This window comes from Suillus fuscotomentosus, assembly GCF_016647785.1.
Source record: "Suillus fuscotomentosus strain FC203 chromosome Unknown F5891scaffold_150, whole genome shotgun sequence".
NCBI lineage: Eukaryota > Fungi > Basidiomycota > Agaricomycetes > Boletales > Suillaceae > Suillus > Suillus fuscotomentosus.
The window spans coordinates 10,564-36,120 of NW_024539662.1; the positions used below are offsets into that span (position 1 = coordinate 10,564).

Below are 25,557 nucleotides of genomic sequence, written 5' to 3' on the forward strand. Positions count from 1 at the left end.
TTTGCATGTTACCCCACCCGAGTGGGAGACTGTATAGCAGAGAGTTCATACCGTAAAAACCACCCACACATCATCACAGTACTAGATAAAATAGATCACAATGCCAAAAATAGTTGCTTCTATATTCAGTGATTATGCCTCGCCGATCAGCTGAGGACCGCAGCATACATTATGCAGGAACGCTAACTCACCTCAGGTGCCGTGTACAATTTGACATAGCGACCCGCGACCCTTTTCCTTCGTGGCCTCTTTGCGCCGTTCCCTTTCAGATTTGCAAGTGTAGACGATTGATGTTATTCTGGTACCTCTATGCGGTGCGGTTGAACGCATCTTAATTAAGCTCTCTCCATGCGGAACGCAAGATACAGGGTGCATGTATTTGTAGCTAAGTGCTGATGATACGGACGAACGGCACGAATGGCTGTCGATCAGCTCAGACATCACCTCTGCATTACGAATGAGGGCTATTTACTATCTATCGTGTCTGACCTATTACGAATCTACAAATCGTATTTGAAAAATGTCTTGTTCAATGTCCTTCAGAACAAACGGAGGCATAAACTAAAACTATTAATCAACAGGAGGGAGAGGGAAATTTTGCTGAGGAATGCTATTGTATATCGGACAGAGCTGCCTCGAAGCATCTAACGCTGATCGTCAGACCCGGTCTAGTTCATAATGCTCGGTGCTTACTATTGAGAGGCTGTGAAGCCGCCACATCTTCAGGAGCCTCTGCGAATACTATAGCCAGTCCGCTACGGATCCAATGATTAATTCGAATCCAGGCTCAGTGAAAGGAGCAACTCACGCGGATAGATGCCAATCGATATGGCTTCACAAAGACAAAATGTTATTACGAGCTAAAAAGACATGAAGAGAACACTTACCAATGCAAAAACCAAGGTCCAGGGTTGTCGGTGATGAACCGGATAGTTACACGATCACCGGTGTTGCCAGTGTTCACTGTATCACGCATGACAGGATCGATGTAGTTATAAGCAGTACTTCCAACACCCCTGATAACAGCAAAACTGTGCTATAAACCAATTATGATTAGTCTATTGAGTGTATGTAGATGACATGCCAAGACGTACCCCATGAAGATGGAATGGATGCTGTAAAGACATGTCAGCCAAGGACATACATGTCATTTTGAAATGGACTCACAGGACCCCCAGGGGAATTATCTGGATTGAACGTAAGTTCGATAACCTTATTCCGTGGCAGAGTGTACACGGAGCCGTTGGGCGCAAGATCCGCAGCCGTCATAGCACCGCTCAGTAACTGTAATAGGACAGGGACACTAGGAGAAGTATACTGGATGTTATTGATGAGGAAGTTGAAATTGGACAGGTTTTTCCCAAGAACAAGGTCAAGTTTGACGTCCGGTTCTTGCAGTAAACGAGGCGAAGGCGGAGTTAGGGGGTGTAGGCTAGTCTCATTCAGAGTATCCCAGTCTGAGTTTGTCATGTTCTGGGGGTCTGCGTCGGGAGCGCCTGCATATCGAAAGATAGCCGTGGCATTTGTCCCCGCATCGGGATCGGCATGCACCCAATAGTTGTCGACAGGCTGGTTTGTCTCGAGAATGAAGGAGTATCGTTGCGCAGCGTAGATCTGGATAGAGTCCACTACGAGCGGCTCGACGTATTGACCATCGACTTCAATGATGGTAAGATTATGGCTGTCGATCGAGAAAATGTAGTTGGGCTTGCACGCCATGTTCAACAAGCGAAAACGATATCGCTTTCCTGGCTGAACGTTGATGACGGCGAGAGGCACATCTGGCCCTCCATCATAACGCCCGACACCGTTGATAAGCACCGAATCGGCGATTACTTGTCTCTGTACTAGAGGCGATGGCAAGTTATACCTACAAAGCAAGCCGAGTCAATAAGAGAAAAAGGTACATAAGCCTTTTCTTTTCTTACCAGTCCATCAATGTGATGATGCTAGACTCTTTACTCAAATGTGAGAAACGCAACTTTGTTTCGTCGAACGTACTCACCATCATCAATATCATACAATGAACTGTATGGGTCGTTTGGATTGTAGATGATCAGCGGACCTCGTAGACCATCGCAGTATTGGACCTGAATTGAAATCAGTTTCCGACACCATGAATAAAAATCGAAGCACGCACTCCATAATGAGAGTGGTACCAGTACGTTCCCACTTGGTCGGTAGCATTGAAGTCGTACAAGAAAGAGTGTCCCGGAGCGATCGGACACTGCGTGACAAATGACACGCCGTCCATTTGGTTGCTATGATGCTGGAATAGCCCATGCCAGTGCTGTTTGCGATAGACATCATTGTGAGCTCCTACATGCATTTATCGGCTGGTACTTACGATACTGGTACTCGTTAGCATCGAATCGTTAGTCAATTGGTTTGTGACGTTGATCTTGAACGTGTCTCCCTAAATACACATGAGGTCAACCAAGAGTTTGCGCACGCAAAGCAAACGCTACCTTCTGAGCTACAATAGTGGGCCCGGGATGAGTGCCACCGGCAAGAACCCCTCTGCAATGCAGTCAGTAATCAAATAGGTCGAAAAGTAAGCAAACACTGACGATCTGGTGAACCCGTCTGGGGATACAATGCCATTGGCAATGACGAGGTCAGAAACTGGGCCAATAGTCACGGCACGACCCTGGAGGCATGCCAGAAGGCATATGAATACATAGAGTTGGAACATGACTCGACACTCGAGTCAATAGGAGGATGATGATGAGCGAAATACATGGTATCCTTCAGCTTAAGTAGTGCTCCTGATATCACCTCCTGGATCAGAGAATTGGTCTACATATCTTCCGATTCCGAAATAATCGACTATGAGGCAGTAATCCCCTGTACTGGTACGTCCCAGCAGATTCCCACCTATAGGTCTCCACAGATCAACTCGAATGCATTACGGACTTTGTAGAATGGAAAATTTGATTACCTGTCAAAGGCACTCTCCGTTAGCGATACGAGCTCTGAAGCTGGGTAGCATCCAAAAGGGACTTGGCGGCTGACCGGAGTACCTGAACGCGCTTTCATGTCTTCCGTACGTTTTGTGGATGTCGTTGGCCGGGGGCGTTGCAACGGATCACCTGAATAAGCATCTATGATTCGAGACGCAGCTAGGCTGTCATGTCAATTACACCTACCGCCTTCAAACCTATTTTGGGCATGCAGGACACGACGGATCGCCTTGTATAATGCAATAGGATCCAATCATTAGCCAAGCGATACTGGTAGTAGAACATTTACATTTACATCAAGCCTCGGCAGAGTTGTCAAAATACCCACGACGACAGATCTTCAAGACTTGGCCCCAGGCGCTGTAGCGATAAATTTGACAGTTGCCGAGTTCAAGACTGGTATGGAGATGGATCTGTTTATAAGCGGAGATCTTTGGTGCCGCAGCCACGTTGCATAGCTAGTAGTTGCCCAGTAAGTTCCCGCGCCATATCACCTGTTACCGTGTAGAATGAACACCCGACAAACTGATGAGTCGAAGATTAATCTAATTATACCTCCGCAGCTAAACACATACTGCAATCCGACAGTATGTTATTGTTGTAATTTGATACGTTGGACCGCATTGCGGCGACGTCTTGGAGCTATCAAGTGCCTGTATAGGCACATGGACATTATCCGTCCAAGGTTATTGAATCATGATGGCTGCTGAGCTCAGGTGACAGGTTTGCGACCTTTTTTTTTTTTTTTTTTTTTTTTTCCAATTTTTGTCCTGTATCAGAGTGTACTCTATGAAGGACAATACATTCTAGTCTAACGGACCCCCTGTGTCCGTACGCAACTCCTAACTCATGAATGCCCTGGTGTGAAGCGTACTCCCACCAGTCCGCCGTTCCCGCCGGCCGTTTTAGACATGCAGTTAGTAATAAGGTGAGATGACTTTGGCTCTAACAATATGATTATTGGTATGGTGTATGCTAACGCGTACTCGGTCTGCCGTGGCAGACTGGTACCGGAGTCAGAACGGTGTGCGGGAAGAGTTTGGATGTTTGGTGGTTCCTGCGCTGCGGCGCTGGTTCTTGCCGTCTTGTGACCGTTGGATCTGTTGATTCCTGGTTGTCGAGTGGGATAGGATGTCAGTTCTTGCGTTTTTTACTAATGGGAATTTCACCGAATGTATCCTTGAGGCGTTTTGTTGAGTTCACGTATCTTACAAGGTGCGGGATAGCTTCTTCTTTCGATAACAGATACGGGAGGGAGGAGGCTTTGCGTCCTACTGCAGCGGATAGTGCGTGGCGCTCACGACGATAGTGAGGGCAGTCTATTATGTAGTGGTGGACGGTTTCTTCGCTTTGGGGGCAGTGAGGGCAGAATGGCGTTTCAGACTTGGATATGCGGTGTAAGTGTTTGTTGAGTGGGACGTGTTGGGTGCGTAGGTTGGTGAGGAGGCTTGTTAGTTTCTTTGGGAATGTAGCGGCTAGCTTGATGAATGACTTGTGGAGTAGTTTGGGGTCGATGCTGTTGATCCGGAGGTAGCGTGGTGATTTCCTCCAAAGTTGTATCCATCTTCGGTGTGAGCTGTCGCGTTGGGATTGAATTAAGGCTGATATGCTGAGGGGGAGCGATCCATGGCGTAGGAAGTGGGGGAGCTTTGGGCGTGGGCTGTTGTTGATGGCTCCTTCTGCCGCTCTTTTCGCCTGTTTGTCTGCTTCTTCGTTGCCATGCATTCCCTCATGTCCCGGAACCCAATGTACTGTTACATCGAAGTCGTTATGTTCTTTCGCCACTCGGCTCATGTGCTTTCTGAAAAGATCTGCTAAGTAGGAACCTGGACGGGGGTTGAAATTATCACCGCTTTGTATGGCTGCTTGGTTATCGATCAGGATAGAGAGAGGAAAGATGGGGTCTCTTTCGGTGGCTACTAATCTTGCTGCTAGGATAAGGCCTAGTTCTTCGGCTTCGTATACTGTGTGTTCTTCGTCAGTACCTAAGTGAAATCGTAACGTACGTGGTCTGTTTCCCGCTCTAAATAGCACTGCTGCTGCTCCAATGTTGCTGTCGTGTCCCGATCCATCGCAGTAGACTTGAATGTTATCGTTCAAGTGTTCGCATTCCTTGATAGCTTCTTCTTTGTTGGCAGCAATGTGGAACTTGACCGGATGGCATGAGTGTGGTGGGCGTCTAGCTGGATTGAGAGTCTCAATTTCGTCTGGTCTGATTCTAAAACATCGTGTGAGTCTATGCAGTGATGAGCGGTGTGATGATACAAAATGCTTAGCTGCTCGTCTGATGACGTGGTAGAGCGGGTGGGATGGAGGGTGTGATGCAATTCGGATAGCGGCTCTGTGACACTGGTTCTGGAGGGAGAGTGTGATCGGTAGAATGTTTGCGTGGGTCTCTAAAATGTCAGCGGCTGTACTGCGCATTGCGCCTGTCATTGCTAGGGTGGCTAGACGTTGGACCGATGTGAGTTTTTTCGCTGTTCCTATGGATCCCCGCTGCGGCTGGTTGGATCCTTCTCTAAAGGCTGGGCTAAACCATAGATCGGCCGCGTATAACATTTTCGGTACTGCCACTGCTTGGTATAGTTGGCGGGCGAGTCGAATCGGGAGTCCCTTGGTGGCTAAAGATAGGCGTCTGAGTTGCATGACGTAAGCCGTCCCCTTGGCTGTGGCTTTGTCAATTTGTGCTTTCCACCGGAGTTCCTGGTCGAGGATAACTCCCAGGAACTTGTGCATTGGGGCGGGTTGTATGTTGACTCCTTGGGTGATTAGGGGGGGGCGTTCCTTGTTCCTGTTCATTGAGAAATCGATTAGCGCGAATTTAGTGGTCTCGAATCGTGAATTGTGGGATCTGGACCACTCGAAGCCTCCATTAGGCCGCTCTAGCATATCCTTGAGAATGTCGTGGGTTTCCGTAAAGTTCTTTCCGATGGCGATGAATGCGGTATCGTCTACAAATGCTAGGGTTAGTTCCTTCAGTGCCGCACGGCCTTGGCATTTCTTCGCTATATCAACAAGGTCAGAGTTATATATTATGTACAGAATCATAGAAAGTGGGTCTCCTTGACCTATCCCATTGGTGACGTCAAACCACGTTGAGGTGTATCCGTCGAATCGGAGCTGAGTTTTCCGTGCTGTTAGCAGACGTTCTGTGAATTCAACTAGGGCGCTTGGTATGCGTCTCATACGCATATTGTGAAGTAAGCGTTTGGTGACGGCGTTAGGGAACGCGCCTTCAATATCTAGGAATAGTACCGACACGACTTTATGCGCTCGCCATGCGTTTTTGATCGTCGTGTCCAATAGGTGAAGGGAGTCGGTTGTTGACCGTCCGGGTCTTCCTCCGAAATGGGTATTGGGGAGGTGGTTGTGTCGCTCTAGGGTGTGGGTTAGCTGGTCGGCCACGATGGCTGTTAAGAGTTTTCCTGTGGTGTTCAGTAGCGCGATAGGACGGAAGGCTTTGGGGGTGGTGTAATCCGGTTTCCCAGGTTTGCAGAGGATGACCGTGGTGAATTGTCGCCATGGGTCGAAGTATGTACGGTATGTGAAGACAGCATTAAAAAGGTGTAGGAGGTATGGTACGAGGCTAGTGCTGCATTTCTTGAAGACTATATTACAGATTTCATCCAGTCCGGGAGCCTTGTACCCGCTTAGCTTGGCGATTGCGCGTAGGATCTGGGATTTGGTGATGGGCGTGTGGATGGTGATTGGTTCTGGGTATCTCTGGTCCTGCAGGTTGTCGTCGGGGGCAGGAGGGCATGGGAATAGCGATTCCGCTAGCATGGCACTCTTCTCGTCATTCGTGGTGGCCGTGTTGATGGAGCCATCTGGGTTCTTGGTCGAGAGAGTGGGGATTCGGGTTTTCCCGCCGTCGTTAGGAGTTCCTGTAATGTATTTGTTAGCTGTCCATAGATCATTACCTTCGATGTCTTCAAGCCATTCTATCCAATGTTGTTTCTTCGTGGTGGTGATCTCCTCGGCGTATTCGTTCCTAGCCTTCTTGAGTTCTTCGTGGCATTGGTGGGTTGGGAGTCCTCGCATTCTATATGCCTCTCGGGTGAGGCGTCGAAGTTGCTTGCGCTTGATGGTAAGGCTCTTGGTCCACCAGCGTTTCGAATGTGGGCAGGGTTTGGTGCGAGGTACCAGTTCTTCCATAGTGGTCGTTATGGCTTTGGTGACGTGTTTCGCTAGGTTCTGGAACTCTTCATTAGATGCTAAGGGTTGAGGTGGAATTGGCGATAAAAGAGTGCTTAGCCGTTTGTTAAACTTTTCCCAATCGGTTTCCCTCCAGTTGCGGCGTGGAGCTTCCTTCGTTTTCATTGAGCTAAGTTTGAGTGTAAGGTGAACGGGTACATGATCAGTTCTTGGCCCACGGAGATCAGGAGCAGTGATGCATGTTGAAACCGATTCTAGGACGTTTTCGGTTCCGAAAACGTTATCGGGTCTTGTCCAATTTCCGGTCCTTGTTGCTTGAAGGGTGGGGATACCTAGTGGCAATAGTTGAATCATTCCGTAGTCAGCAATTAGGTCAATTAGCGGTTGGGCGGCTCGGTAGTCGAATAAATGACGGTTTCTCAATTCTTCCCAGAGTGGGTGGTGTCTGTTAAAGTCCCCCATCCACAGCATTATGTCGTCTGGACTGGGTCGGAGCATCTGAATATGTTGACGTAGGTGCTGGTCGATTAGTCGTAGGGTGTCGTGGTGGGTTCCGTCATTGTATATATTGAATATCGTACACTTGCCATATGTGCCGTTGAGTTGAAGCAGGACCACCTCGGAGGATGGGAAGGAGAGTTGTTGCCACGTGTTGGTGTCTAGAGTGGCTTTGATTAGTGTTACTGCTCGCGTTCGCTGTTGAGGGTTAGTATAATGGTTAGTAGGATATATTACGTGCCAACGATGGTTGGCACGCGTGTTACGAAGGAAGTTAATGTGAGGTTCTTGGAGGATGAGGATATCCCAGTCTAAGATATCGGAACTGTTGAGCAGGGATTCTTGCACTACGAGGGAAGTGTTAAGATTTTGTTGCCATATTTTGAGCTCAGCGGTGTTGTCATTTCGGGTGTTAGACATTAGAGATGTTCGGGGTGTGATGCTCGCCAGTCGTTGAGCTTTCTATTCCCCAGCCTGATGCGGGTGGTTCATTGTAAAGCGGATGTGAAAGTGGGAAGGTAAGTGGTGGGGATGTCGGGCGTGTGTTGAAGTCGATGGTGGTTTGTTTAAGTTTGGTTTTTTGGGACGGGCGTGGCTGTGGTGAGCGTGGTAGGTCAGGCGATCGGGATGAGTGGTTTCGAGGGAGTGTGGGTGTAGGCGAGGGTGTTCTGGATGGGGGTTTCGGAGGTTCGATGGTCTGGGTCCATTCTTGTCCCGTCGGGAAGAAGGGCATTCTATTTTCTGGAAATTTTGCGTCCATTAGTTCACATTGTCGTTTGAATTCCGGACATGCCCTGCTCCAGCTAGTGTGGTTGTTGGATTTACAGCTGACACAGCGTTCCGTTCGGTATGCATTGCATTCTGCTGTGCGGTGTGCGTTGCCACAAGTCCCGCAGATGTCGGTGTTGTTCCTGCAATTGCGTGCTATATGCCCGAAGCGTTGGCACTTGACGCATCGCATTGGTTCCTTCTTGTCTTTTTGAACCGTAATGTGTTGGCTTTGAATGCATAGTCCTTCCTTTAGAATGGTGTTAGCTGTTTCCACTTCCATTACCTGGAGGAGAGCAAAGGCTCTTTGCTGTTCCTTGGAGCGTCTTTGTGGTGGTTTAATCCACCTGATTGAGTGTAGTGAGTGGGCAGGGAGGGCGTTTTCTTCTTCGCATTGGTGTAGGAACTCTTCGTGATCTATTTTGAGGGAAACTGGTAAGTATTGGAGTACTATACTGAACGTTCGTTCCCGCAGGGATGCTGCTGGCCCTAGGTGTTCTTCGAATGAGTGCCGACCGGCTGGGCTCCTGAGCCAGGTGGCTAGTTCTTCTGTGTCGAGTTCGATTATGATTGCTCCGCTGTGTAGGGTTTGTACTGATTTTACACCTCCTTCCGGTGTTTCATCGTTGCTGGCTTTGGTGAGTGCTTGTTTGATTATTTTGACGATATCTGCGTGTTGGTTAGTATCTGGGAATATGTTATTACCTGTCTTCGGGGTTATGAGGATTTGTCTTGCTCTGGTCGCTGCTCTAGCCATGGCCTGGTCTACGGATGGGGGTAAGTTAGCTGCGGTTACAGAGCTGTAGGTCGGTTTGGTCGGTCCTGGCGTCTGCGTATGGTTGGCGTTCAATTGTTTCGAGGCGTGTAGTTGAGTGGAGAGGTGTGTAACATGTTTTTGGGTGGTTTCTAGCGCTGGTTGGAGGGTTTTTAGGGTGTCCTTGCATTCGTTTACTGAGTCGTGTAGAATGTTGGTGGCTTCCTCGATCCTTTCTGCTGCAGTTTGGCTGTCTCCTTCTTTCTCATCTCTTTTGCGTTGCATGTTCTTGCGGACATCAGGGAAAACCTCCTTCACGAAATCAAGGTAATTTCAGAGAATTCCTCTGAATTCCGCTGAAATAAAAGTAAACGAGATTATTCAACTCCAGTCGAAATTCCTTTGAATTCCTTTGAAATCCTTTGAATTTGCTGATTGATTATCTTGAATTATCTTGAATTCAAACAATGTGAAGACACACGAACATCAAATATATTAGAATTAAACGAGAATATCACAACCGAAAGACGGCAAAAAGATCAGCAGACTCGAAAAAGCACCAGTATGTACAAATGACTCGGAAGGTTGATTAATCTTCACCCATTGCATCAAGATCAAGGTAATCACAAGCGGCGTCCAATGAACCAGCGGGCTCTGAGCTTTCTACTGCACTAATGTTGAATTAGTTAGAGTACACGACGATAACAAATAGCGCGTGAGCAAGACATACCTGACTGCCTTGTAGAGACGCGCCATCAGTACATGGTACTTCTTTCGACTACCGTTAAAGATGCGTGTGAGAGTCGCTTGGTGAGCGTTGTAAACACTGATGTGGAAGGAGGAATTGAATGATTTGACTTGTGCGCCTGAGGGTGGGTTCCCGCTGCTCCAATCCTTCAATATCGAGTAAATCTGCAGAGAACATTATGTAGTGAGCAAACAGAGTAAACATTATCAAGAGCGGCACCTACAAGCGTTGCAATCAAACACACCATAGCAACAGGTAGCTCGGGCTCGTTGTTTCCATCCAAGACCGAGACAAAATCGTCACAGGACTGGACACCAATTGAGTTCTCACCATCGAAAAAAGATAAACGGATGGAGTCAACCATAGACTCGTCACAAAACGGTTGGTCCCCAAGGACCTTACCCTGGGTGGTGGATAAGAATAAGATAAATGAAGAGATAGATAACGAAAAAATGAACAGACCTTGGCGTCGGTTGGGAAAATATACTTGTGACCCTTGATGAGGTCGTCTACCTCGTCACCGCAGCCTTTCTTGAGTCCAAAACGAGAGACCACAATTTGATGCGCGAGTTTCTTGAGATTAGTACGGAAGGAACTAAGCCGTCCCTCCGGCTTGTGAGGATGTCAGTGATGTCCAGTAACATACAAGAAGTGTACATACCACTCCAGCGAGAGCCACCGCATAATCAAAGTCATGCTTGATCCTCTTTGCTATCGCATATTCCTTATGCTTCCCGGCAGCATTATAAACTGCATCGAGAGCCATCTTGCGCTTCTGAGTGATGTTGGGAAATGCGTTGTCGAAGATAGAGGCTTTCTTGAGTTCAAAGACGGCAGTCTTCAACACCTGCTGAATCCGAGTATTCTGAGCCTTGAGGTTGATCGAGCTATCGGCTGAGTAGACTAGATCTGTGAATATAGGCCATGTAAAGGAGTGTTCAGACAACTCCTTATCGGCGGAGGCTGGCAGTGCCTCGTCTGTTAGCTGCCGCGACTCTGCGAATTTGGGCCTCTAGAAAACAGTATATTCATTAGTAAGACAGAGTGATGGGAGCGTAGTAGAGTAGAACACATCACCTCAATTTCTTGACGTGCTTCTGCTACTTTGCTCCTTTTCTTCTTCTTCTTCTTGCTTGGCTGTGGTTTCGAGTTGGTGAGTGATGAAGGCTCGCGGTAATCATAACTTGCCTTGGAACGTTGACTGTCACTGCGGTCACTGGCAGACTCCGTGTCTTTGTCAGCAAACTGCAACTCTGACTCAGACTCGTCAGAAACCCCGCTAGATGTCATCCGAACACTATTCGACAATGTTTTGCTGGTTTGCGATAGTGCGCTGGCAGATCTAGCTGCACGAGGAGGCATCATGTAGGGAATCTTAAATAAAAGGTGCGTCATTTTTTTCATCATTCTCAACTTTGGGTAGCTAAGTGACGACTCACCTCTTTAATCAGTTCCTTCTGGGAGGGTACTAAGTCCTCATCATCGTCTTCTGGAACCTCCGCATTATCGTCCGATTTGTCGGTGTCATGATCACTCTCTCCGTATTCACTGACAGAGTCGTTATCTTCGATTGACACTGCGACTGACTTTGGCAGCTTGCTGTTTTTCTTATCGCGGCCTTGACTTTGACCATGACCGTTGACTTGATCCGCTGTTGAGTATCTCTCATACTGATCTGTTAAGCAACTACTAACCATTGTCTAACTTTTCTGCAGGTGTCTTTCGCGCTAACTTGGCGGCTGGTACTGATTGTAGCGCAGTTACTGTGGGTGCGCGCTTACGAGTATTGGTCGTTGTCTCATTCTTTCGCGCTAACTTGGCGGCTGGTACTGATTGTAGCGCAGTTACTGTGGGTGCGCGCTTACGAGTATTGGTCGTTGTCTCATTCCAGACTGAAACAAGGTGTGTCAATGACTGCTTTCTCCAATTGCCTGTACTAACTTTTTCGCTCTAAGGCCTTTACTTTGGATGACCGCTGCAGTGGTTCTTGGTGATGACTGTGAGTCCATCGCATTTTTCTTGGCCTATGGATGTACTCACTCTCTTCTGTATTGCCGGTTTTTTTGCCAGTGGAATCTTGACTTGCCACCTGGGCCTTTCTTTGGGCGTTCCGCTTGTGGGCGGCTATATCTGACGGCGTTGAAGACAGATGGGGACTCGGAGGCATACTACTAGTAGTGTTTGCTTCAGCTGAAGTTGGGAAGGGAAAGGTTGAGACGGTTATGAAAACTTATTGGTGGCCACTCTCATTTTCAGGTCTGTTTTTTTACTGTGCTGTGCCAGCGCTAGGGTCGTTGGTTTTTTTTTCATCTAACGTGTGGTTACAGAAATGGCTAAAACAAGCAGAGCGTCTACTAGCAGAATTTCAAGCTGCAACCGTCAACTTGAATGGTGCTCCCTCTCCTCCCCTCTCAGGTTCAGCTCGCCGCATCATCAAAGAAGCTGAGGCACGTGTAGCCCATGCTGATGGACAGAGAGTCCAGGCAGAAGCATGTACTGCCAGGCAACAAATCCAACTCGGTTCACAGTGTGCCACCATCATTTTAGTACGTTTGTTTGTTGCCGTGCTGTCACCGTAATCTAACCTGTTCTGAAATATCAAGTAAATTCGTGTTGTGTGGCCGCGTCTTCGTACCCTTCCATGCTAAGGAAGGGAGCCTGTACCTTTTTGAAACAACCGCGTCTTCGTACCCTTCCATGCTAAGGAAGGGAGCCTATACCTTTTTGAAACAACCGCGTCTTTGGCCGCGTCTTCGTACCCTTCCATGCTAAGGAAGGGAGCCTGTACCTTTTTGAAACCTGTACTGCCAGGCAACAAATCAAACTCGGTTCACAGTGTGTGAATCTTCACACTGGATAGCACGCTGTAAGGTTTGCACCGTCTCTCTACTACCCATCACTACCTACCTACCTACCACCACTACCTACCGCCTGTTTTGTTGCCAACAAAATGATCACTTGCCCAGGTTGCACCAAAAACTTCGAGCACGCTGGATACTCCCATCACCTAGCCAAGACCACGAATCCATCATGCGCAGCCCTATTACAACATTCTGGTCTTTTTCCTCAGTCAGAGCCTGAGGTTGAGAATTCTGACGGTCTTGATGATGGAGATGACAATGTTGATCCTCGTCATCTAACGGAATTTACAGGAGACTATTTTGGCCACTACAACGAACAAGATCTGGAATGGCCAGATGATAATGACGAAGTTGCAGCGGCGGAGCCTCCTTTGGATTCTGATGGCGAGGAAGAGGATCACAATGCAGAGGTTGAGGTTGAGAATGGGTGGGAACGCCCTGCAGATCCTGTACCGCAGGATATCGACGTTGATGTTTTTGAGGAGTCAGATATGTTGCCACAATCACATGCAGCCGAACGACAAGAAGCGGAGAAAGCCCTTGGTCGCCAGCCCACTATTGAGAAATTTCCGCGGCGCCATGCAGGTGCTCCAATACTTAACTCTGGCACTACCGCTTTCGAGTCTTATAACAATGCTCTGCAAGGCGCAGACAATGTTTGGGCTCCCTTCGCATCTCGCATAGACTACGAGGTTGCAAAGTGGGCAAAACTTCGTGGATCGGGCTCAACTGCTTTTTCAGAGCTGCTTGCAGTCGAAGGGGTGAGTCTTCATTTTCTTGGGTCATGAATGGGCCAACTTTTTAACTACGTTTCTATAGCTTCATGATGCCTTAGGTCTTTCGTATCGAAACACCCGTGAACTCAATCAAATCATTGACCGACACTTACCATGCCGACGACCTCGTTTCAAACGTGAAGAAATCATTGTTGCAGACGAAGCATTTGACGTGTACTCGCGTGACGTCATGGAGTGCGTCAAAGCCCTTTATTCAGATCCGGATTTCTCGCAACACCTCAACTACACTCCCGAACGCCATTATGTCGATGCTGACAAAACAATCCGAATGTATCATGATATGCATACAGGAAAGTGGTGGTGGTCCACGCAGGCGAGTCTTTTGAAAAACGTTCTGATTCATATTGAACTTACCACAATATCATTTAGAAAGAACTCGAAGCAGAGAAACCTGGCGCAACAGTCATACCCATCATCCTTTCCTCCGACAAGACGCAGGTCACCATGTTTAGGAACAAATCTGCCTATCCTGTCTATATGACAATAGGCAACATTCCGAAGGAGATCCGTCGAAAGCCATCTCGACGGGCGTGGATTCTCCTGGCCTATCTACCAACCTCAAAACTCGAACATATCACAAACAAGGCTGCGAGGCGCCGAACGGCCACAAATTTATTTCATGCTTGTGTGCGTCACATTCTGGAGCCTCTGAGAGTCCCCGGCAAGGATGGTGTTGCTATGGCTAGTGGGGATGGAGTTGTGCGTCGAGGACATCCGATTGTCGCATGTTATTCCGCCGATTACCCGGAACAGTTGTTGACAACTGGGATAAAATCTGGAGAATGCCCAAAATGCGATGTCCCGCATGAGGAGTTGGGAAGTCCTGATGTTCCTGTCAAGCTGCGAGACCTCGAGGCAATTGTCGCTGCATTGTCGCTCGTTGATGAGGACTATGACTTGTGGAGACAAGCATGCCAGGAGCGCGGCATTAAGCCCATCTACAAACCATTCTGGCTGGATCTCCCGCATGCTAATATATTCCAATCCATCACGCCGGACGTGTTACATCAACTCTACCAGGGTATTGTAAAGCACCTCATCGAGTGGATCAAGGAGGCATATAGCGAAGCCGAAATTGATGCTCGTTGTCGTAGACTTCCCCCAAACCATAATATCCGATTGTTTCTCAAGGGTATCAGTAATCTCTCGCGTGTTAGTGGAACGGAGCACAATCAAATCTGTCGCTTCCTGCTCGGCATTGTCATTGGCATACGGTTGCCTGGAAATCTCAACAATGCTCGCCTTACTCGTGCTGTTCGTGCCATCCTTGATTTCCTGTACCTTGCGCAATACCCTTGTCATACGGACGAAACACTGGCACTTCTCGATGATGCCTTAACACACTTTCACGACAATAAGGACATCTTCCTTGATCTTGGAATCCGCTCGAATTTCAACCTTCCGAAGCTTCACGGCTTCCGTCACTATGTACATATGATAAAAACGTATGGTACAACTGACAACTACAACACCGAGTACACAGAACGTTTACACATCGACCTCACGAAGGATGCCTATAGGGCTACCAACCATAAAGACGAGTACACTCAAATGACACTCTGGCTCGAAAGACGGGAGAAGATTCTATGGCACGACAACTTTGTCCAATGGCGTCTCGTTGGTGATATTGCCCCGCAAGAAATCATACCTCCAGACATGGATTATCGTCGCGCAATCAAGATGACTAAACACCCGACCATCAAGCGTGTCCAGTTGGACCGCATTGTGCGGGAGTATGGCGCCACATTTTTCACTGAAGCTTTGGCTCGTTACGTCGTCGGGAGAAATCAACCTGGTTTGTCTGCAGCACAACTCGAACGCGAGGCCGCTCACATCATTATTCCCTTTGATACTGTGGCTACGTTCCACAGGATCAAATTCAACTCAATCAATGCTCGGGGGATCCAGGACTCGAGTGTCACCGTGGATTCTGTCCATTGTCAACCATCACAAGAGGACAAGCGAGGGCATATGATCCCCGCGCGTTTTGACACAGTTTTGGTCAACGAAGGGGACGGCGGGACAACAGGCGTGGATGGTGCGTTTTGTATGGTGCATTGAACATGTTAGTCACTAATCTCACTCGATCACTGAAGGTTACCGTGTTGCGCAAGTCCGTGTCGTCTTTACGCTAACAAATCAAGCTTCGAATGTGTTATTCCGCACTGGACCTGCACAACCACCCACCCACCTTGCCTATGTGGAATGGTTCACTCCATTCCAGCAACCGGAATCACACCATGGGTTGTACAAAGTTGCCCGCTTGATTCGTCATGGAGAACGTCTGGCAAGCATCATTGAGATATCAGATATCTGTAGGAGCATTCATCTTATACCTAATTTCGGCGTAGCGGCACCTCGTGAGTGGACGAGTAGCACTGTTCTGGAGTGCTGTTCCACCTTCTTTGTAAACCCCTTCAGTGACCGACATGCTTATTTAACACTTGTCTGAGCATTACAATGAAATTTGTTGAAATACCTTTGAATACAAATAATTTACCGAATTCTCAGTATTTTCATGCGAGTTTGTGAAATTACCTTGATTTTGTGAAGGAGGTTTTCCCTGATGGAGCGTCTCGGTGTCATGTATTGTGGTTTTGAGAGTCTCTGTCAACGATTGGATTTGCGCTATTTGTGGGGAGATAGTCGTCGTGATTTGTTCAGTTAGGCTGGTAGAGATGGTGTTCGTGAAATGTTTGGCCGCTGCCTCTGCAATTTCGCATGCGGTGTGGCGTTTCAGGATGAATGCGACGGCTCTGATTGCCGTGGTTACTGGGAGGGGTATTCCGCTGGACATTTGTGTGATATGGAATAATACTGAGGAGAGGTGGGTCAGCGTGAGGGGTTGGTCTCGAATACTTAGCAGTTTCTCTTGGAGGTAGCACTCTGCGCCTCTAGTATCCATTACTTTGTTCGGTATTGCTTCTATCTCCTCCGAGGTGGTTCTTCTTGGGTTGCGCCTTGTATTATGGCCGTCAGTTGTTAAGCTAGAGTTAGTTTCTGGGGGATCTGGTTCGTTGTTTAAGTTTTTTCCTGGAGGCATTTTCTATGTTTTGAGTATCTATGTTTTGTTTTTTGGGTGTTTTATTGGGTTTTTATATGATATAGAATGAGAGAGAGTTGCCGCTAGGCAGCGCTGGCTTTGTTGAGCACGATGTCCTCGAGGGGTGTTCGGGGTCTTGCTCGGGGTGCCACTTAGTTTGTGACTAAGAGGCGATCAGGTTTGCGACCTTCTGGACCGCTATCAGGTGTTGCTGTGATTCCGCAGGTGCAGTTGATTTGAAAACGGAGGCTATAATTAATGTCATCGGTATACATATAGAACCACGAGGTTATATTAGTCCAATCTTTAACCACTGTCGACAACATGGTATGTGTGCGACATTCAAGTTGAATTCATGCCCTTACATCCTGTGGAGCAACAGAGAAACTGCTCACAACAGGTAAATGCATGCCCGCAAATGAAGAATTCAGATTCACATTACCTTGAGGAACCTGGTCGAGTGGTAGCATCAACGGTACAATGGGCAAGCCTCTCCAACACCTCTGTCATCATCAGTCGTTTTTCGGGTCTTCGTCCATAAGTTGCCACGAAATTTCGAGTGAGGGTATCGCGATCCGTGGATGGGCGACACTTGTCGCACAGCGCCTCTAATGTCTTTCCACAGGACCACAAGTCCGCACGGATCGCACTGTAGAAACCATTACCAGCGGCTACCTCGGGGGCGATATATTCGGGAGTGCCCACGACGCTACGGAACCTATGTTCGACACCCTTGACTCGCAAGGACCTGTTGAAGTCGATGACAGTCAGACGGCCACCGTTGACGGGGATTGAGGCTCCTCGTCAGCATCACCCTCAACTACTGGGAATGGGTGAGCTAATGATCAACAGATATGCTGACGTAACTCGCCCTCCTGAGGCTTGATCACGATGTAGACATAACTATCTGATAAGGATTGTGCCAGAGTCCGCAATGACTGCACAGGGTGCACCTTTTGCCAATTGCTCTCATCCAGGCACTCTAGAATGATGTCGGCAGGGGTTCGGTCATCAGGAAGGTGCACGGGATTTTTGAGCTGGTAGTAGTCGCATTGATCAAATGAGATTCTACCCAAAATACGACGTGCATCAGCCGATTCGGATTTGAGGTACGCGAAGGTATCCTGGATCCGAGCGTTATCGGAAGTTGTAACACGGTACAACTCGGTGTCGAGGACGACGAGGAATGTGTGGACCATCGCCAGACTCAACTGTGGGAGACGCGATAAGTCAATTAGATGTAGAGATATCAATATGCGAGCACGAACTTGTTTAGGTAATGAACGATGACTGCGTAGCTGCAGAGGGAGACAAAGGAGATCAAAGGGCAGTCACAACTATAGGTGTGGCGCGCATAGTAGGACCTAGCTGAGTCACACAATCTTTGGAAGCCGAAGATGCGTTTAACTTGTGTTCGTCTGCGCCCGCATCTTCAAAAGGTCAAATCTGCAATAACACATCAACCGTATATCAAATACTGCGAGGAAATGACTTACTGCAACTTGACTGCGACGGGCTGAAGTTCACGAGTCCTTTGAAGCTGTGCTTGCCCAGGGACTCGGCCAGAGAAGCCACGCGTGCAAGCTGGCGGTGAGAGACGTTACTACGAACATCAAAATGGTAAGCACGTGGCGTTTGGTGGACATCATTTGGGACACGGCGAGCTGGTTGTCGATGACTAGGACTCGCAGCAGCCGGCACCAAATGTTGTACAGATCAGTGCTGTCTGTGAGTCAGAAAGACCGGTGCAGCTTAGATTCATACGTTATAATATCAACCGAAATTAAAGTTCACGCCCAACGCGTACGGTTTCTTGATTTCTATCATACACGATCATTTACTAGCTAGCGTGCGGAGCTTACTAGTTGTAGGAAACATCGTACAGCCGCGGCACGGGCAAGGTCCTATAAGCCAGTGTCAGCCATCCAATTCACCAACAGGATCGCAAGTTATTCTTTCTTAGGCGAACAACACAGTGATTGTATGTTATTCTCTCGAGATGGAAGTTACTTGATGTACGGCCGTGATTGTGGATAGTCACAGGTATCAGGTCCTACTAACTTTCATATGTGTCTTTGTCAGGCCCTGCCATCGATCAACTATGGTGTACCGACCTTATTTATTCTCGACCTCATTCCAAATATTCTCGTCCGTTGTCTACGCTACCGCACTGGTAGGTCTCCTTCCCCATCAAAACCATATTACTCATCTAGTGACCTAAAACCAGTTCCGTCCGACCTGGCAGACGACAATGAGCACCACTCCCATCAACCCGTTACCTACATTCGCCCCTCCTCCATCACATCTTCTCAGCTCCTCCACATAATATATTAATACGGGTATATATCAAACACTGGGAATAGCATTGCGATGTGAGGAGTCGCAGCAGCCGCGAGACACAAGATGCATTTTTATCGAGTCCTGCGGGATGCTGTCAGGTAGTAAGTGACCCGATTTTCTCTGCATGAAGAAAGGTACTGGCGAGATCAGTATTGCACCTGCAAAGGACGATAAGTACTGCCATCATATATGCGTCGTACTTGTAGAGGACGTAGAGTTTGGTGGGTGTACAGGTGCGCCCTACGACCTCACATGTATTGATACTGTCATTTTTTCGCAGTGTCTTGCATAAGACTTTGATTTATTGTCATTCTACAATCGTCTCTAATCAATCATGCTGCAGACGTCTTCAAATTGTCTTATTACCAAGCAATGAACTTGCAGGCTTCGGAATCGCCCTCGCGTCCATGATATGCAGCTGGAACTTCAGCTCGCACGCTAAATATACCCCGGATCTGACTAGGTTCGTTTTATTGCATCACCTTTTCAACTAACATATGAGTTGTTAGCCTGTGAACGAGGTTGCGAGGTTTTGCTACTGCTGAGATATTGACGGGCTATATTCCATAGAGCCCTGAAGGGTTGTTCATGGGCGCATCTGGTCTCAATGTCCCATCATAACACTGATCGCACAGCAAAAACTTCAGGTGCACGCACGCGCCACTAGATTGCTAATACCAGTCCTCACCTCTGCCATCCACGATCCAACCCAGTTATTTCTGGAGCCCAAAGACCTATATCTATCGTTCTCTAACTATTTTCTTCTCCAGACTGTCGTGCGTACAGACCTATTTACCTCTCCTACAGCCGAACAAGTCTCAATCGATGAATACACCTCTCCATCCGATGTCACACTCTTCACATGGCGCACCCTAATCTACCCTCCATCTTCTCGACTTGCCACCAACCTCTCTTACACCTCTCATTCCTCCCTATGCAACACCAGCATCAAACTGATCGATCGATCGCGTTCCCGATCATAGGAAGAGTCAGAGAGACGGGATGTGATTGATGCATGTGGGAGCTGGCAGCGATACATAATGTATGGCTGTGCTTTAGTACGAGACGAAGTTTTATGGAAAGCATTGTGTATTGGCGAAATTTGACTTGTACATGACAAAGTGAACGGAATAAGGTCTGGGCAAGATGAACAAGTATAGTACGAATCATGTGTAGTGCGTGGTGCGACATACAAAGGTATCATAATGAAGACAAAGCAGCCTCCTGTTCCCGACACATGTGCCAAGACGTGCCATGCGCAAGACGACTCAAATCGAACTGCGAGGCACGATCATGGATGACCAGTGTGTTTCCTGGGGCATACATCACCGGGTGAAGATTGAGTGGGATCCAGAGAAGAAGGCGTCCGTCAGGACCTACAACCCATCCATCCTCGTTCGCAACAACAGTGAGTGGGGTTGAGGAATCCTGGAGAAAGGAAGAGGCGGAATGAAGAGCGTAGGATGGGTTGGGTGAAAAGCATATCGCAGGCGCTTTGGAAGGGTGGGCTTGGTTGAGAAATTCTATATCCCAGACCCGGATAGTTTTGTCTTCTGAACCAGATATAATGCGCTTGCCGTCGGGTGAGATTGCGACAGACAGAACACTTCTGGTGTGCCCTTGGAAAGTGGGACCCACTCCCTGGCCAGTCTTCATATCCCACACCCGGATCGTCTTGTCACTTGAACTGGACACAATGTGGTGCCCATTTTGTGAGATTGCAACAGAGTGAACCCAGGCGGTGTGCCCTTGGAGAGGGGCACCTAATGCCTCGCCACTCCCTGTATCCCACACCCGGACGGTTGCATCAGCTGAACCAGATACAATGTGTTTCGCATCCTGTGAGATTGCTACACACAAAACGTAGCCAGTGTGCCCTCGAAGAGGGTTACCCGCCGCCTCGTAAGTCTCCATATCCCACACTCTGATCGTGTTGTCATCTGAGCCCGATACTATGCAATGTCCATCCAGTGAGATTGTGACGGAACGAACCCAGTCAGTGTGATCTTGGAGAGGAGTACCAAATGCCTTGCCAGTTGCTATATCCCACACCCAGACTTCTCCGTTCCCTGAACCTGAAACAATGCGATGTCCATCCGGCGAAATTGCAATAGAGGAGATCATGTCAGTGTGGCCTTGGAAGGGCGCACCTAAAACCTCGCCAGTCCCAATATCCCACACCCGAATGCTCTTATCATCTGAACCGGACACAATGCACTTCCCATCCGACGAGATTGCAACTGACCGAACAGATTTGATGTGACCTTGGAGAGGGGCAACTAATGCCTTGCCAGCCTCTATATCCCACACTCGAACTGTCTTGTCGTCTGAACCGGACACGATGCAATGTCCATCTGGCGAGATTGCAACGGAGTTGATGGAGCCAGTGTGGCTTTGAAAGGTAGCGTCTGCTGCCTTGCCCGTAATAGTGTCGGCATCCCACACCCGAATCGTCTTGTCATATGAACCAGAGACTATGCGACTTCCATCCGACGAAACTGTGATAGAATAAATCGAGGCAGTGTGGCCTTGAAGAGGAGATCCTGATGCCGCACCGGTCTTCGCATCCCACACTCGGATCGTCTGGTCGTATGAACCAGACACGATACGATTTTCGTTCGGCAAGAATACAACAGACTGAACATACTCTGTGTGTCCAAGGAAGGGGGCACCCAATGCCTTGCCAGTATCCATATCCCACACCCGAATCGTGCAGTCTCGTGAACCAGACGCGATGGATTTCCCATCCGGTGAGATTGCAACAGACAAAACAGCGTCGGTGTGACCTTGAAGAGGGGTACCCACTCCCTGGCCAGTCTTCATATCCCACACTCGGATTGTCTTGTCGTCTGAACCAGAGACAATGCGATGACCATCTGGGGAGATCGCGACGGAGCGAACGTCGTCGGTGTGTCCTTGGAGAGGGGTCCCCACTGCCTTGCTAGTCTCCATATCCCACACTCTGATCGTCCTGTCATGTGAGCCCGATACCAAGCAAGTTCCATCCCGCGAGATTGCGACGGAAGAAACAGATTCAGTGTGCCCTTGGAGGGTACCCAATGCCTTGCCGGTTGCTACATCCCACACCCGGACTGTCTTGTCCCATGAACCTGAAACAATGCGATGGCCATCCGGTGAGAATGCAACAGACGCAACAGCGTCAGTGTGGCCTTGAAGAGGGGCACACAATGCCTCGCCAGTCTCTGTATCCCACACCTGGATCGTTCCATCGACTAAACCACATGCAATGCCTTTTCTGTCTCGTGACATTGCAACCGACCAAACCTCGTGATTCGCGTGGATTATCTTTTCCATCGGAGGCCAATTCTCGACATGGCCAGCGACAATGCGGGGGGTGTGAGGAAACTTTGCGGCGAACTTGCGAAATATTCTGGACTGCGTTGGAGCGAATGGTAGAGCGGACAGGTATAAATGGGGAGTGCTGTGTAGAATGGTGGTTGCGAAAGTTCGAACGAAACGCAGGGTGTCCCTGATAGCGTCACCAACATGCCTAAACTCGGCATGACCCTGCGACCACACCACTACTCGTAAGAATGTGTTAAGAAAAGAATGAGCTTGAGCTACGCACCGAAAACCAATCTGCAATAGATGAAAGGGTCACTGCCGGGCCACTGAGGCTTCTCATCAGAGCCAGTGCCTCCAACCACCAAAGAAGGCGCTCCCCATCGAAGAAAGCCTCAACTTCTTTAGCGAGCGGTGATTCGAAGGACGTAAAGCCGACATGAGTCCCCAAAAACCGACATGAGTATGATAGCTCAGCCGGAATGGATTCTTTGACTCGTTTCTCCAAGTCAGGGACGGAAGAGTTGGGCAAGTACGAATTCTCTAAGGAGCAGATGTTGAAGCGAAGTCCGCCTTTCATGACCCGAAGCGTTGCGAAGGCAAGATCTTCATGCAGTACTGATGCATCAACAAAGAAGTCCTGGCTCCGCAATTTGTCTGTGAGGAAGTCGTAGAATGATGCATGAAGGGGACGTATGGGAGTATGGGAATCCGACGTGCCAGTCAAAAGGGATCCCAATGGCCCAAGGACCCCGTCCATTTCGTAATCGCAAGTCCCTTCGTGAAAATGCAGTCGCATAGCCGTCAACGCATGTATGGGAAGTGGTTCCGACGAGGCAAGGACTTGCCCCATCACCGAGCAAAACACTGGGATATTTTCCTTGCGCTCGTCCTCCGGCATGATTTCTTCCAAGATGCGTGTATAAATATCATCCAACAGACGCGTTCCCTTTCCAGACGTTCCAGTAATCACAGCTTTGTAACGACCCACCGGACCCACACCCACCTTGTTCGTACCCTTGATGTACTCGCAGGCGAGACGAGCCCATTCAAACAGGCCGTCGGATTTTAGGGAAAGCGCCTTAAAGTGCAAATCGTTGAAGACGTGATGCAGATCTTCCAACTTGTGGGAGATATAAAGCTGTATGTCAAGTTCGGTGGATGCAGGCGAAATACCATCCAAAGGAACGTGGTGAACATGCGGCGCGGCGTGCAGAGTGTTGTGAATGTCTTGGAGGGGACGGGAAGTGAGGAGAATGCGGAAGTGGGCTGGGAGTTCGGATAGTTGTGAAGTGGAAATGTTCAATTTTCCAGCGAGTAGACAAAGAATCTGTTCCCGAGAATTAGCTTCCCCGCTCTCGTCCAATGCATCAATGACTATCAGCACGGGTGCAGCGATGACGTTTGACGCTATGTTGGTCGGTCCCACAATCAGTTTTTGCCATTGTTTTGTGACATCTGCAGTCCGCTTGAGGTCGTCGTCATCACGGACTGCCTGCGCCAAGGCTCGCCGTACGATAGGGTTGCGGCCTGCCAAATGACAAATTCATTCATGATGATGATCAAGTCCGAGTCATGGGCCCACCTTCATAAATTTATTTGTACATGTTTAAGCTGATCTTTTCGTCGCAGCGCCTTCTGGTGGGGAGTTTGAACGACGGAAGTCAAATAATCACTCGCTGTGCTATATATTTCAACCTATAGGAGAGCATTGGTTAGAACATTTATCCTGAGACAAGGACGGAAGTTCAGCGTGAGTGTTTATAGTTTCCCGCAATTATTATTGACGATGAGCTCGAGGATGCATCGATGAACGTTGACATTCGAGGTGAGTTGCAAGTGTATTCAATCAGTTGTCTGGTACTTTGATTCTAGATTTGCAATATCTGATCTCGCACCCAGAAATCAGTACCTTTTTCTGTACGCGTTGCCCATCTCATATTATGGTCATGGCCCGTCAAATACTTTGTCCTTGAGTATCACGTACGGGGACCACTTATCATTTCATCCCCCGATTCAGACGTCAATATTTCAATGTCCTTACTTGTTCCTATAGCATTCTAAGAATCAACGTTAATCAACAGTCGCAGTTTTTCATAACTTCAAAATATTCAAAGGCGAGCATATATATGTAGGAGTAAAATATTTCAGCAAGAGCAAGAGCGCATACACTCACCTGAGACGCTTGCGGGTGACTGATGGTGCATCAACTTTAAAGGACATTCAGCGCGCGCGTCAGTAACGAACACGGAACAGACACGCACCATTCGATTCAGACATTCCACCCACCTCTTCCCCTCAACGTTTAGACTGACGGAACAGCCATACGCACGGATACCCCAATCTATCAGGTCCTCGAGATCGTACAGAGGATTGGAAAGCTCGATGACGCTATGGCAGACGTCCTGCAGGAGCATACAACGATCCTGGATTCGTTACGATGATTGGAGGCGTGTTTGACGAGCTTGATGTAGCGCGCGGACCAAAGAGAGTAGCTTGGGACGAGGACAATTTGAGGTGCTTGGAGGACCATACCGGTACGTTTACGTTGGGAGTCCTTCGTGTATGGACGGGAAAAAGAGGTAGATCTTTGATAAAGAACGATTGGCTGAACATTCCTGTATACGTATCAATTGATCCGAAATCAGGAAGGTGTTCTAAAATAAACGTGACTCCTTACACACAGGGGTTGTCATATAGAACCACTAGATACCCGCTGTCATCCTTCCCCTCGATGCAGTGTTCACTCCACTGCTGGGCACGGAAAAACAAGATAGGACATGTGCAGCAAAATCTATTGTTTGTGTTCCTGATCACAGGAAGAGTCAGAGAGAGACGGGATGTGATTTGCGATGCATCATGTGGCAGCTAGCAGCGATAGTGGAAACAACATAACTTTAGTATCATGGAAAACATTGCGTATCAGCAAAATTCGACTGGTACATGACGAAGTGAACTGAATAAGCCCTGGCCAAGATAAAGACGTATGGTACGAATCATGTATAGTGTGTGGCGCGACATACCAGGGTATCATAACGAAAACAAAGTAGCCTCCTATTCCCGACACATGTGCCAAGACGTGCCATGCGCAAGATCACTCAAATTGAACTGCGAGGCACGATCGTGTATCACCAGTATGTTGCCTGGGACATACATTACTGGGTGAAAATTACGTGGGATCCAGAGAAGAAGCCGTCCGTCAGGACCTACAACCCATCCATCCTCATTTGCGACAACAGAGGCTGGGGTTGAAGAATCCTGGAGAAAGGATGATGCGGAATGATGAAGAGCGTGGGATGGGTGAGGTGAAAAGCATATTGCAGGCGC

The 25,557-nt window shown here is 48.4% G+C and overlaps 2 protein-coding genes across 2 annotated transcripts; one reads left to right on the forward strand and one right to left on the reverse strand.

Moving 5' to 3' along the window:
- Nucleotides 1-9,608: 9,608 nt before the first annotated feature.
- F5891DRAFT_1177053 (uncharacterized protein) lies at nt 9,609-12,053 on the reverse strand (the record flags this gene model as incomplete). Its single annotated transcript, XM_041365779.1, has 9 exons — nt 9,609-9,809; nt 9,869-10,050; nt 10,110-10,289; nt 10,349-10,498; nt 10,548-10,898; nt 10,964-11,260; nt 11,326-11,537; nt 11,581-11,778; nt 11,927-12,053. The coding sequence occupies 9 exons, from the start codon at nt 12,051-12,053 to the stop codon at nt 9,728-9,730; spliced, it is 1,779 nt and encodes a 592-aa protein (XP_041217623.1). The 3' UTR covers nt 9,609-9,727.
- A 978-nt stretch (nt 12,054-13,031) lies between these two features.
- Nucleotides 13,032-16,003, forward strand: F5891DRAFT_1118122 (uncharacterized protein). The gene is made up of 4 exons (XM_041363825.1): nt 13,032-13,508; nt 13,567-13,861; nt 13,918-15,582; nt 15,641-16,003. Exons 1-4 carry the CDS (start codon nt 13,239-13,241, stop codon nt 15,994-15,996), a joined length of 2,586 nt encoding a protein of 861 aa, XP_041217624.1. The 5' UTR covers nt 13,032-13,238; the 3' UTR covers nt 15,997-16,003.
- Nucleotides 16,004-25,557: the final 9,554 nt, after the last annotated feature.

Bases quoted from the DNA above. Each gene is read 5' to 3' on its own strand.
- F5891DRAFT_1118122 (XM_041363825.1), top strand. From the start codon at position 13,239: ATGTTGCCACAATCACATGCAGCCGAACGACAAGAAGCGGAGAAAGCC. The intron at 13,862-13,917 runs GTCTTTTGAAAA...TCATTTAGAAAG, and splicing joins GTGGTGGTCCACGCAGGCGA to AACTCGAAGCAGAGAAACCT. The intron at 15,583-15,640 runs GTGCGTTTTGTA...CGATCACTGAAG, and splicing joins CGGGACAACAGGCGTGGATG to GTTACCGTGTTGCGCAAGTC.